This window comes from Phyllostomus hastatus, unplaced genomic scaffold, assembly GCF_019186645.2.
Source record: "Phyllostomus hastatus isolate PE091 unplaced genomic scaffold, TTU_PhHast_1.1 phas_contig_58, whole genome shotgun sequence".
Lineage (NCBI taxonomy): Eukaryota > Metazoa > Chordata > Mammalia > Chiroptera > Phyllostomidae > Phyllostomus > Phyllostomus hastatus.
In genome coordinates this window covers 53,229,400-53,243,694 of record NW_025333916.1, presented here as the reverse complement: position 1 = coordinate 53,243,694, position 14,295 = coordinate 53,229,400, and the positions used below count along the sequence as shown (strand labels likewise).

The 14,295-nt window shown below is 37.3% G+C and overlaps 1 protein-coding gene across 1 annotated transcript in view; it reads left to right on the top strand.

The window, feature by feature from the left end:
* Window positions 1-14,295, top strand: part of GOLPH3 (golgi phosphoprotein 3) — a 38,915-nt gene that overhangs the window by 19,757 nt on the left and 4,863 nt on the right. Inside the window, 1 exon segment of the mRNA XM_045848343.1 lies at window positions 4,190-4,304. Within this exon segment, the coding sequence (XP_045704299.1) occupies window positions 4,190-4,304 (115 nt within the window).

Sequence of the window (14,295 nt, the reverse complement as noted above, 5' to 3'; positions counted from 1 at the left end):
AAAGCCATGCCGTATTTTGCCATGTATAATCCACTCCCATGTATACTGTACTCCACATTTTTGGCCTAAACTTCCAGGAGAAAAATCTTTTGTTTCAATTTTTAAAGTCAGTTATTTATTTATTTCTATTTAGAAAAAAAACTAATTATCATATTCTAGGGTATTACTTTGCATACGGATATCATTGCTTTCTAGAGTTACACTTTTAACACATAAGCATAAATAAAGGAATTAAAACATTTATATAGGTACAGAATTAGTACTACCCATGTATAACATGCATCCTTACTTTTCCCTCAAAAATTTGGGGAAAATACGCATTGTACGTGGTGAAATACGGTAATTTGGGAAGACTTGACATAACTTTCCTTGTGTTTTGGGGGGCATGGTGTTTCAAAACTGTTTTTTTCCTTAATACAGTGTCCTAATGCAATCCAAACAGTTTTAGGTCAGAATGGAATTTTTTTTTTCATTGATAGACTATACAGAGTAATAATCCTATAAGAAAGAAAGCCATTAATAATTCTTTCAAGGTATATACAAAGTAAATATGGTATAGCAGAAAATATTTTTCATGGGACTTTAAAATTCTTGTCTGGGCATTTAAAGTCAAATGAGCTGACGACATAAGATTAGTGTTAAAATTACTGTTTTAGATAACTATATTATAAAGCAGAGTGTAATTTTCTTTCATTTTACTGTGCAGCCACAGAATTATGGAGGAAAAGACCTTAAGAATCTGCTGATACAGTTATTGATGAAATATATACATAGGTTGCTAGTAATTATAGTAGTTATAAGTAATTTTGCATTAATGTTATGGATCCCAGACCTGAAGAGAAAATATATTGATACTGGTTCTTTGTACTGATATTCATACTTCTTTGTGTGGTAACAAGACCTGTTCTGTGTTGGTGGTTATCCATAACATTTTTTTAGTGCTAAGTCTGCCATGCCTTGTGCTTCACCCTGGAGATACAGCGATGACCAAGACACATGTTCCCTGCCTGTGTGGGCTTCATGTTTCAGTCTCTGTGTTTTGGGATCTTAGTTAAGTAGGTAGTTGATACATCGTTTGAAAAAATGCTCGAGTGTGATTTAATTTACACACTTAAACCAGTTTTCTTTGTAGCTGTCCTGTTTTCTTACATGCTCCATCAGAGAAAACTTAGCAGTATTAATCTTTAGATGTTAAAATACACCATGTAACTCCATTAACTCCATTAAAATTCACCTTGTGTTCCAGCCTGAGTTATGCTTGGGTTCTCCTGGCATTTCCTGTGCCATTTTGACTGCTTTCAGCCCTCTGCTGGATCTGATCTTTTCTTCCGTCCTCGCAGGAGACTGTGCGGAGACTTGGCATTCCTGTAGATGCTGCTTCAGTTTTATTCGACAATTTAGTTTTATTTGGCTGGCAGTAGAACGTTAGATTTAAAGTCTTTTTTTCATGGAATTTTTGAAGATATTTCCAAATTGTCTTATAGTTTACAGAGTTGTGGGTTAAAGTTTGATGCCCTTCTGATTTTCATTCTTTGTATGAGATCTGCTTTTTTCTTTCTGGGAGCATTTGGGATCTTCTATTTATTCCTGGTGTTCTGAAATTGTATGATTTGCCTTGATGTGAGTCTTTAAAAATTCGTTATGCATGCACTCTTTTAATTTGAAAATGTGTCTTTTGGTTTTGGATAGTTTTCTTACATTTCTTGTATCTTCTGCCTACCACTTTCTAGGACTCTTACCAGTTGGATGTGGGCCTTTTGGCTACTCTTTTTTCTTTCTGCTTTTTGTGTATTTTCTCAGTTTTATTGAGATGTAATTGACATTCTCTGACTTCTCTTACCTTGAACCCTCTGTTGATTTTTTTTTTTATTGTGGCACTCATGTTTTTAGTTTCCAGGAGCACTTTCCTGCTTTTTGTCTTGGCTCTTATTATTGTTTTATTGGTGTGATATCTTTAAGATCTCTGATGACTTTATGGCTTTTCTGAAAGTTTCCTTTGTGTTATCTGTGTTTCATCAAAGTTCTTATTTCCTTCCTTTTTTGGTTTCTTTGCTGATGAAGGCTTTCCCTCAAATGTCTTGTCCCCTTTGGTTATCTGTTCAGATTGAAGAAGGAGACCTCCTCCTCCAAAGGAAAAACAACAACAACAAAAAAAGTAGAAATTGCAGGTGTGGGCATAGAATATTTGCCAGTGGGCTACATGTTACTGAATTTTTTGAGGAGTTTAGAACTTACTCGGAGTCGGAAGAGTTTTAAGCAGAAACAGTGGAATGCCATGATAAGATTTCTCTTATGTAAACATCACTGAAGAGAATCGATTGAAAGGGTTAAAACTAGCGAGGGAACTTAAATTAGTCCACGTGAAAGATAACCAGGTTAGGTGGACTAGAATAGTTGCAGAGTTGATAGAGTAAAGTGGTCCCTTGGAGACAGATTAGAGGACAGAATTTCATAAGAAAAAAGATCTGCTTGTACCCAGGTTATTGGGACCCTGATGTAAGGCCACTCTCAAAGTGGGTAGGGTGGGCATGAGGCGGTCACTGAAGCTAGCTTGCATAGATTTAAGGAGTGAGTGGGTAGTATATAGACATACAACTTTCTCTCCCTAGGTTCTCCTTGTTTCCCGTTCTCTCTGACCCCCTTACTGAAAGCATGGTCTCCAAGAGCACTGTCCAAAGAACTTTCTGCCATGATGAAAATATTCCACACGTGCACTGTCCAGTATGATCGCCACTGGCCACATTTGTCTGTGAGCCAGACGCTTGAAATGGGACTAGTGCAAATTGGGGCATGCTGTGAATAAAAACACACATTGTATTTTGAAGACTTACTGTGGAATAAGAAGGATGTAAACGATCTCAATTCAAAAATATTTATTGCAGCCCTTGCCATGTGCTCACTTGTTTAGAGTGTCACCCCACACACCAAAAGGTGTTGTGGGTTTGATCCCTGGTTGGGGTGTATATGGGGGGCAACCGGTTGATGTTTCTCTTTCACGTCCATGTTTCTCTCTCCCTACCCTCTGCAAAATCAATAAACATATCTTTGGGTGAGGATTAAAAAATAAAATAAAAAATTAATTGCATGCTAATATTTTGGCTATAATGGGTTAAGTCAAATATAGTAAAATTATTTCTACCTGTTTTTTTCTTTTTTAATAGAACTACTAACATTTTTAAAAATAGATTTGTGTTATGCATTTGTGGTTCTTAATGTATTTCTAGTGGGTCACACCGTCTCATAGATATTGTATGTATATTTCAGACTTTTAGAAGATAATTACATTTTTTGAACAAAAATGTAAAGGATGCATTGTTGAGGATAAATTTAAGAGAGGACTGTTGCATTTAAAAATAATGCTTTTAAATTTCATAACATTTTAATAGGTTAAATTGAGTAATATAACAGATTTAAATTTGATATTATACAATTTAAACTGGAAATTTGTTGCTGAGGCAGCAAGAACATTAATGAAGGCCATAGGGGTCTATTACTTGGCTGAAGCAGTGTAGCAGTTTCCTGTCTTGTCCCCCAACTCTGGATTTTTCCACTGTTAGGGTGGATTGTGTATCCTGATATAGTTGAGACAGAAATTTGTAGTATTTAAAAAATTTATGTCATCAAGCCTGTTGGTATTTTCTTTAAGTTGTCAGAACTTTGAAAAAACGTTTCTCACCTTCCAAATTCTATTTCATTATATAAATCTTTATTTTATTGTGGTATAAACTCTGATGAGTCGTCTTAACTTTAACTATTAATTTATTAGACAGTTTTAATAACATTTATTGACAAATTTATTTTTCTACTGATTAAATGCTACCTTGTATCATGTACTGAGTTTTTACATATAATTGAAACTGTTTCTGGAGTTAATAAATGTTTAAAAAATAATTTATGGGTACATAGCCTAAGATTGAGTAGTGAAAGTAATTATGGTTAGTATAAACTGTTCTACCACTTTGCTTTACTAATTAAGCTTATTTTTATTCATGATTGTAGCTAATCTGCTTAGGTTAAATGTTGGATTTTCTTAATATAGAAGTAATTTAAAATCTGAACCTTGATACTGAATGTACACTTGGGGCTTTAGCCACATTGAATTACTTGCATAATTAAGTTTTTCATTTTAAAGAGAACAAGTCTCTTTAGGAATCTGTGGGTCATTTTTTTCTTAATGCTTGCATCTTAGGTGATCTGTAAGTCCGATGCCCCGACGGGGGACGTCCTCCTTGATGAAGCTCTAAAGCATGTTAAGGAGACTCAGCCTCCAGAAACAGTCCAGAACTGGATTGAACTACTTAGTGGTAAGTGTCTGTGTGTGGACTAAAAATTGAATTCTGTTTAAAATTTTTTTTTGTACAAGTTTAAAATCCTTTTAAAAGGAACTTAGACAAAATAGCCAACAGCTTATTTTGTAATTTATGCATAAGTTGTAAGATATCAGTCCCTGAACAGGGAAAGTGGTGGTTTTTAAAACTTCATGCCCTTTAACAAGACTGAGCAGGTGTCAAATGAGATGTTACTATCCTCCCCTAGAGCTCCCATCTTCCTTCAGCAGAACCGCCTCGTGCTCTCTTACTCTGGGTGGGTTAGGTTTCACTTTGGTAACAAACAACCCCCAGACCTCAAAGGCTTAAAACGACAGTTTATTTCTCAGTCACACTGTCAGTCTGTCACGGCCACTCATTCTCCCTCCGACAGGCAGACAGGTGGAACTGTCCCCACCTAGAGCGCTGTTGGTTACTGGTGTAGGAGCAGGAGCATGGCAGGTCTCTCGGGCTCTTCAGTTGCTGCTCAGAAAAGACAGGTTTCAGTTTTCATGGTAGGTTATTTGTGTATTTGTCTGATCTAGGCAGAGCGCGCCTTCGGTACAACAAGACCTGAGTTTTCTTGTTCTTCCGCGTACAGTTGACCCTTGAAGAGCATGAACTTCTTGTGTCCACTTATATGTGACATTTTTCAATCGATATTGTAAATGTATTTGTTTTCCCTTAGGACTTGATTAATAACTTTTTTCTGACTATTGCAAGAATACAGTATATATAATAACAAAGTAAAATATGTGTTAATCGTCTTTATTTTACTGGCAAGGCTTCTGGTCAACAGGAGGCTATTCATAGTTAAGTTTTTGGGGAGTCAAAAGTTGTATGTGGATTTCCGACTGCTCGGGGGTCAGTGCTGCTACCCCATGTGTTGTGTAAGGCTCAGCTGTACATATATTGTTATTTCATTTTGTGTTTAGACATATCGTTGCTTAGCATAACTTTTAAACACACGTGGACTTGGTCAGAGATTGGTAATTAACGTGGTGTCATTTTTTCACTTACAGAGTTTGTAAAATAATAGTCCCTACTAGGATGTTCTTTTAGTTATAAAATTTTGAGCTTTGCATGTTTGTTTATTTAAAAATTGAATATACACACTACATTATTAGCTCCTAGGGCCATAATGGGCACTTGACACTCAGGGCAGGATTCATTCTTCGTTTTGATAATTTTGAAATTTTGGTTATGACCACCCTCTTGTAGATCTGCTGGTAAAGTTGTTTACCTCATTGAGCGAGAGAAACTTTATTCTTTACCTTCTTTCTTTTTTTGTTAAATATTTTATTTATTTTTAGAGAAAGGGGAGGGAAGGAGAAAGTGAGGGACAACATCCATTGGTGGCCTTTCCTGTGCCCCCAACTGAGGACCTGCCCTGTAACCTAGACAGGTGCCCTGACCTGGAATTGAACCTGTGACTTTTTGGTTCACAGGCTGGCCCTTAATCCACTGAGTCACACTAGCCAGGGCTACTCTTTCTTCTTTGTGTTTATGAGATTGCTGATGTCTTAACTGATCATTTCTTCTGCAGGGATCTTTTAAAATTACTTTGCCCATTTTACGAGGATTTGTTTGGTTAAAACTAGATAATACTGTCTACAAGTCCACTTACTCAACACATACCAATAGAGCATGTCACTGTGCCCAACTCATTGTGTAATTGTGTAGGTAAACATTCTACTGAAGTACTTTCTGGGCAGAGGACATAACCTTTGAGGAGCTTTTCCTCTGTGTATATACTGTCACCTCTCTCTGGTTAGCCACCTTCCGCTTATGTTGGTGACATGTGGCTATCTGACAGACTCAGAGATTAACATCAATTGTATATGTTAAATATTAACAGTTATTTTAGAAAAAAGTGGAAGTGCTAATAACCTGTAACTGTACCCTAATGGATCATTTTGTACATCCTTTGAAGATCACTGACCTGAGCAATCTTCGGGTTGAGCTCATTTTGTGCTGCCATTGTTGACCACCCCTGTTACCGCAAATTAGACTTTGTAATTAGGTTCTCAGCTGGCCTGAAGGAGGGCTTCTTAAAGTTTACCTGTGGTAGGGAGATACCCAGGGGTTAATTTTATTATCACATACACTGTGCATCATATATGCTAAACCTCCTGATAAATTGTGAACATTATTTATATATGAGTCTATCTCATTAATTTAAAAATTAATATACACATATTTGATGCAAAGACTTAAAAATGTTTAACAATATTTTTAAGAATACAGAGCTTCTGGCCCTGGCTGGTGTAGCTCAGTGCATTGAGCGTGGGCCTATGAACCAAAGCGTTGCCAGTTTGATTCCCAGTCAGGGCACATGCCTGGGTTGTGGGCCAGGTCCCCAGTAGGGCATGCATGAGAGGCAACCACACACTGATGTTTCTCTCCCTCTTTCTCTTCTCTTCCCCTGTCTCTAAAAATAGATAGATAAAATCTTTTAAAAAGAGAGAAAATAAAGAGCTTCTGGCTTTCTGAAATCTTAAGGCATGCAGTTGATCAGCTTGGTCACAAGGTGTCACCAGATTGCCAGATTTCTGAACAGCTACTTTTAGTTGTGTAATTTAATGTCCAGGAAGACAAGTTTTTTGTAGTAAAATTATGTAGATAGATGTTCTACTGAAGTACTTTCTGGGCAGAGGACATAACTTTGGGGAGCTTTTCCTCTGTGTATACTGTAGTTTGCCATGTATAATGTGCACCCATGTTTTTGGCCCAAACTTTCAGGGGAAAAAAATCTTCTGTATTATGGTATATAGATATGGAATTAGTACTACCCCCATATAAGGCACCTCCTTATTTTCCCCTCAGAAACTTGGGCAAAAAGTGTGCGTTATACATGGCAAAATATGGTACTTCTCTCAATTTCCTTTACAAAAAAAGTGAATAAGTAAATTCTGTACATTTTAAATTTGCTTTTTAACTTAATAAAGTCTTTTCATGTAAACAGTGAATAAATTAGGGACTGATGAATAATAATATGGATTACAGTAACATCTTTTAATCTGGAATTTTTAGTACTATTCATTTTTCAGGCATTTATTACAAGTATTTAAAAGGTATTTAATATTCTGCTTAAATTGAAACAGCGATATTTTTAGTGCTAGCATAGGTTAGATCTTTATTGTATCTTTTCTTTACTCATCCAGCTACCCTTCTCCCACCCCAGCTGATGCTGGTTTCTTAAAGTATGCTAATCTCAAGGGTGAGTTTATTCTTTGGATTTTGCCTAATTTGGTTCTTTTAAAACAAAAAGCAGAAATGTCAGGATACCAAGACACTTTACTCAGTTTTGGGGGTTGCCAAAAATAGTATTAAACATTTGCTTGTTACACTGTTTCAGCCTTCTACTTACGAGATTTCTTCTTGCTTTCAAATACCTGAGGAGATCTGAATAACATTTCTGTTGAAGTGAGCACACAGAGTTTGCCCTTTTCCAGGGAATTGCTACAAAAGAAGATGATGTCTAATTCCCTTTTTATTACTTCCTCTGAGGCAGGAAGGATTGCCCAATAATAATGTGTAGTCTTAAGTGGAACATCTTGAAGGTGGGTCTGTCTGTGTTCAGTCTCTCCTTATTTTTAGTAGCAACACTAAACTGTAAATTAGCATATTTTGGAATTGAGAAATTTCTTACAGCAACTTTGTAAGCATTACTTGTTCCATTGGGTACAATATATATGATTTAATTGTGGATAAGTTGTAGGTAAACATTAGTGTGGCTCAAATACAATAAACAGTAAGTCATAAACTGATGCCACTTATTTCCCATGAAAAAGAAAAAATTATTGTATAGCAGCAATCAGGTTTTTTTTTAGGTCTGCAAAGAGAAATTTAACTATGGGTTTCTCAGAATGATCTTAATTGCCTCCCATTCCCCCCTCTCTACCTCTGCACTCCCCCGGTCCCCCCGCCATTGTCTGGGAATAGATGGCTAATACGTTCTCCAAGGTATAGAACATCTTCCTATTTGACTAGTGAATTGCTAGGGAATGCTGTTTCTTTGATAATTAACAAATTATTATAAGCATGGTTAACTAATAATTTACCTTAGAATTGAACTATAGTTTTTTATAGGTTTTAATGTAAATTTGGCTATTGAGTAATTTATGTTAAAACATATTTTTAAATTCTGTTTTTTCCATTACCATTTTAGTCCTTTTATACTCCCCTCCCCACAGCAGTCACCACACTGTTGTCCATGTCCATGAGTCCTTTTTCCTTTTTACTCAATCTCTCCACCCCCTACTGTCCGCAATCCCCCCGCCCCACAGCTGTCATCCTGCTCTCTATCTATGAGACTTTCTCTGTTTTCCTTGTTAGTTCAGTTTGTTCATTAGATTCCACATATGAGTGAAATTATATGGTGTTTGTCTTTCTCTGCCTGGCTTATTTCACTTAGCATAATGTTCTCCAGGTCCATCCATACTGTCGCAGAGGGCAAAAGTTTCTTCTTTTTTACGGTTTCTTCTTTTTTTACGGAATAGAATTCCATTGTGTAAATGTCCCATAGTTGTTTGTCCACTCATCCACTGATGGACACTTGGGAGTAATTTATGTTTACTAGTTTAAATTTCCAAAAGTTAATTGAGAATGTCAGAAAACACAACCTAGCCACTTCCAGCCTAGTGACTAGGCTGCCTACTACTTGCCAATGGCATTAGGAAACCATACAAAACCCAGTCTCTCTGGTGAAAGGTGCAGCAGGCAGGCATTTGTTGAGGAGACAGTGGGGTTGGTAGAGCAGTTACAATTCTACACGTAACCATTGCCTGTCCGCTTTATTCCTCCTGCTTGGAGTGCGGGTTCCTCTTCCTTTTATAGGGTCTTGAAAACCTGTTGGGTTTCAGGATTTAGCTTTGAAGTTCTTTCTCCTGTAACTTTCCCAGAAATACTCCTTAACATTAAGCCTGAGTAATTTCTTATTTCCCTAGGTACTTTGTTCTTACTGTTTTTATGGCCCTTTTTGCATCTTATTCTAGCCAGTATAGTTATATTCATCTTTTTTCTTCACTTGATTTTAAATTTCTACAGTTAGAAATATGTCTTTGTATTTTCAGAACCTAACATGATTGTTTTTAGACCATTATAAATATGGTAAATTCTTTCTGCCAAAGTGTTGATTCTGTATGTGGATAAATAATGGTAACTAATGTTTCTTGAGAGCTTACCATGTACCAGGTTCTGTTCTAAGAACTTGGTATATCTTAGCTCATTTAATCCTCATAATAACCCTATGTGCTGAGTATACTTATCTTCACCTTACAGGTGAGAAAAGAGAGGTTAAAGAACTTTGCCCAAAGTCTCAGAGCTAGGAGATGATCAAGCTGAAACTCTGGCTTGCTGTTATAACGTTAGGCTGCAATGCTTCATCAAGTAACTGTTCATGATTTCTTAGCATTAAATGTGGGTATGAGCTTGTTGAACACCAGAAACTGAAATAAGTTTTTATTTATTATTGAATTATGGTTTTTTAATTATGATTAGGTTTTAAAGTCTAATAGGGCCCCCAAATATACTTCAGCTCGTGTCTTTTTTTTTTTTTTAATTCTCACCTTAGGGCATTTTTATTTCCATGACTTTTAGAGAAGATGAAACAGAGAGAAAGATCAATCAGTTGTCTCTAATATGTGCCCAGACTGGGGATCATACACACCTAGAGTATATGAACCCAGATTGAGGACCACACGCACCCAGACCTGAGACCAGGGGTCAAACATGCAATCTAGCCATATGCCTTGACTGGGAGTCGAACCCACAAGCTCTCTGTTATGGGCTGATGCTCCAGCCAACTGAGCCACACTGGCCAGGGCAGCTGTTCTCCTTTTTGAAGTTACCAAGGAAATTGAATGCAGTGATTGTCTTTTATGGAAGCTAATTTCCCAGGGTTTTTTTAATTGGAAAAAGTCATATTGTCTCTAAACGTAGATGGTGACCTCAATTTCCTAATAATTCATGGTACCAACACTATTATTTGATAATTTTTTTCTTTTTTAAAAAATTTTATTTATTTTTAGAGAGAGGGGAAGGTAAGGAGAAGGAGAGGGAGAGAAGCATCAATGTGTGGTTGCCTGTCATGTGACTCCCCCTGGAGACCTGGCCTGCAACTCAGGCATGTGCCCTGACTGGGAATCGAACTGGTGACTCTTTGGTTCGCAGCGGCACTCAATCCACTGAGCTACACCAGCCAGGGCTGATAATTTTTTTTTAAGTTTGTAGTTATACAGAGTGAATCACAAAATGAAACATAGCAGTTCCAGATCATTTACTCATTTACAAAAATAGCTCTTACCCTGGCCAGGTAGCTCAGTTAATTGGAGTGTTGTACTGTGCACCAAAAAGTTGTGGATTCAGTTTCGGGTCAGGGCACATACACAGGTTGTGGATCTGATGCCCAGTCGGGGCATGTACAGAAGGCAGCAGACCGACGTTTCTCATGTTGGCGTTTCTCTGTCCCTTTCCCTCTCTCTAAAACCATTAAACGTGTCCTCTGGTGAAGCGTCAAGAAGAATAGCTCTTTTCTCTTTGTTGTGTTCATGCGTTTCCTTAAATTATTTAGATATTTATATAGCCATTTTAAAGTCTTTGCTAAGTCCATTGTCTCCATGGTCTGTTATGTCTGATTTGGTTGACAGTTTCTATTGATTTTCTTATCCCTCTTAATTTTAGGTCATGTTTTCTGTCTTCACAAGTTTAGCAGTTTTTATTGGATGCTGGATGTTGAGTGCCATGTTGTTGAGTGCTGAATTTTATTGTCTTCCTTTATGTAGAGTGTTGAATTTTGTTAGTTAAATTGCTTGCAGACTGGCTTGTTTTTTAACTTTGTTAGGCCAAGTCTAGAGGAGCCCTTTAGTCAAGAGCTCGTTTAGCCCTGCTCCAAAGCTGTGAGCCTTCTGGAGTCCTGTCTGAGCGTCCTATGGGCTCATTGAGCCTTTCCACTGAGGCTGGTTGGCAGCCAAATTATTTTAATCCCTGTTCAGTTTACAACTTTCTCGTAATTTTTCTTTGCCTAATGTTGTGGAGTTTCTCACCTTAACATGCTTGGCTTTGTTTTCCACCAGATCTGAGGGGATACCATGCAGATTTCTAGAGCCCTCAGCCTGCACAGTTCCCTCTCCCAGGACTCGGCTGTGCGTGTTCCAGGTGGTTTGCCCCGACCTCCGCCGCCTCGACCCAGTGTGACTTCTGTGCTCTGCTTTGGGTCTTCTGTCCTACTCTGTTTCTTTAACGTGCCTTTAGGTAGAGAATTTGGTCAGTAGTAGGGCTCACTTAGTTTTTTCTCAAGGATCACAGCTCTGGGCTGCCTTTTGATTAGCAGGTGAAAACAGTTGTTTCATGTATTTTACCCAGATTTTTCATTGTTTAACAAGGTGAGAGGGTAAGTCCAGGACTGATTACTCTACCATAGCCCTATATTTTTTAGTGTTAACTCACACGCTAAAATAATTTTGTCTGTGGCCCACTGAATAGTAGTCGATTTAAAAAAAAATTATTTATTCATTTTTAGAGAGGGGGAAGAGACAGAGAAAGAGAGGGAGAGAAATAACAATGTGTGGTTGCCTCTTCTACACCGCATACGGGGACCTGGCCTGCAACCCAGGCATGTGCCCTGACTGGGAATCGAACTGGTGACCCTTTGGTTCACAGCGGCACTCAATCCACTTTGAGTTACACCAGCCAGGGCAATAATAGTAGGTTTTGAGACAGCACTGTGCACCAGAATTTTCTGTGACAGTGGAAGTGTTCCATTTTAGTGATATCCAAACAGTATCGCCAGCCACACATGGCTGTTGAGCACCTGAAATGTGGCTAGTGCAGCTGAAGAACTGAAATTTTTATTGATTTAAATTTAAAAGCCCTGTGGTTAATGCCTCCTATAGTAGACAGTGCAGCTTAAGGTTTTTCTCTCAGTATTATAAAGTTTCAACCTTACAGCTTTTGCATATAATAAAAGTTCCTGTGGTTGATCTTTAACATGCCCCAATTTAGAAAATTACTCTAGTATAAAAGTAGTTACATGTTCATTGGAGATCATTTGGAAAATACAGAACATACAATAAAGAAAATTTGTCACACAGAACTCTCAAAGATAACCAATGGGTTGAACCACAAGCTAGGTATGTGTCCTGACCAGGAATTGAACACACAGCCTTTTGGGATGAGGCTCCAACCAACTAAGCCACACTGGCCAGTGCAAGATTAATATTTTGATATATTTCCTTCTAGTCTTCTGTAGAGAAAAACTCCTGTAGTGAAAAAAATCATTTGGTTTATTTTCAACATTTCTGTCTCAAAAGAAAGTGTTATATTAAAACAGGATTAAAATGGTGAAGATGTTTGTCCTTGAAGAATTAGCTTTATATTGTTTGTCACCACAGAATACCGTACATAGCCTAAACAGACTTTCCTGGCCTTATAGGTTGGGTATATATGTAGTAGCGGTTTCAGGAATAACATATTAATTAGGAAACTTCTTTTCTTTATCTGCTTGTTGCAGATTGGTTTTTAGCAGAAAATAAACATCTTGTTTTGCTGTTGGCTGCTTTCTGACAACAGCTAGAGAAAGGCCAAACATAACTTAATATTTGGCTCATCTCCACATTAGGGGAGCTGATTTGAACACTGCTTTCAGTTCCATCGTTTGAGTGACTGCTGTGCTTGAAAATGTTCCAGGTGCTTAGGACCCAAAGGCCCGGTCTTCAAGGGGTTCATGGTTTATTTGACAAGTAAATATAGTTGTATTTTTCTTCTGTTTCTCTGGAGGGGAATAAATTAAATTTTACTGTTTATTTTAGTACAAAATTTGATAAAATTAGATTATCTCTATCATTTTTTAAAATTAAATTTTCAACTCCAGTTAATATAGAATACTATATTAGTCTACAGTATAGTGATTAGACATTTATATACTTTATGAAGTAATTACCCCAATAAGTCTAGTACCCATCTGATAACTATGTATCATTATTGCAGTATTATTTTTTTACTTTTTTATTTTTTAAAATATATTTTATTGATTATGCTATTACTGTTGTCCCATTTTTTTCCTCCCTTTTATTCCCCTCCACTCTGCACCACCTTTTTTACCAGCATTCCTCCCCTTGAGTTCATGTCCATGGGTCGTACATATAAGTTCTTTGGCTTCTCTGTTTCCCATACTGTTCTTCACCTCCCGTCTGTTTTGTACCTACCAGTTATGCTTCTTATTCCCTATACTTTTTCCCCCATTCTCTCCTCTCCCACTCCCCACTGATAACCCTCCCTGTAATCTCCATTTCCATGATTCTGTCCCTGTTCTAGTTGTTGGCTTTGTTTTTGTTTTTGTTTTTTTTTAGGTTCATTTGTTGATAGTTATGAGTTTGTTTTTATTTTACTGTTCATATTTGTGATCATCTTCTTTTTCTTAGATAAGTCCCTTTAACATTTCGTATAATAAGGGCTTGGTGATAATGAACTCCTTGAACTTGACTTTATCTGGGAAGCACTTTATCTCCCCTTCCATTCTAAATGATAGCATTGCTGGATAGAGTAATCTAGATTGTAGGTCCTTGCTTTTCATCACTTTGAATACTTCTTTCCAGCCCCTTCTTGCCTGCAAGGTTTCTTTTGAGAAATCAGCTGATAGTCTTATGGGAACCGGAGGTTCCTAAGCCTCCCCTCATTTTTTGAATTCTTGTTTCTTCATTCTGTTCTGGGTGACTGTTTATTTCTTTCTTCTGCTCCAAACTGTTGATTTGAATCCTGGTTTCCTTCCTGTCGCTGTTGGTTCTCTGTATATTTTCCTTTATTTCACTTTGCATAACCTTCACTTTTATTTTGCGACCATACTCAACTGTTTCTGTGAGCATCCTGATTACCAGTGTTTTGAACTGTGCACCTGATAGGTTGGCTATCTCTTCATTGCTTCGTTCAATTTTTGGAGCTTTGATCTGTTCTTTCAGTTGGGGCATATTTTTTTGTCTCTGAACCTGTT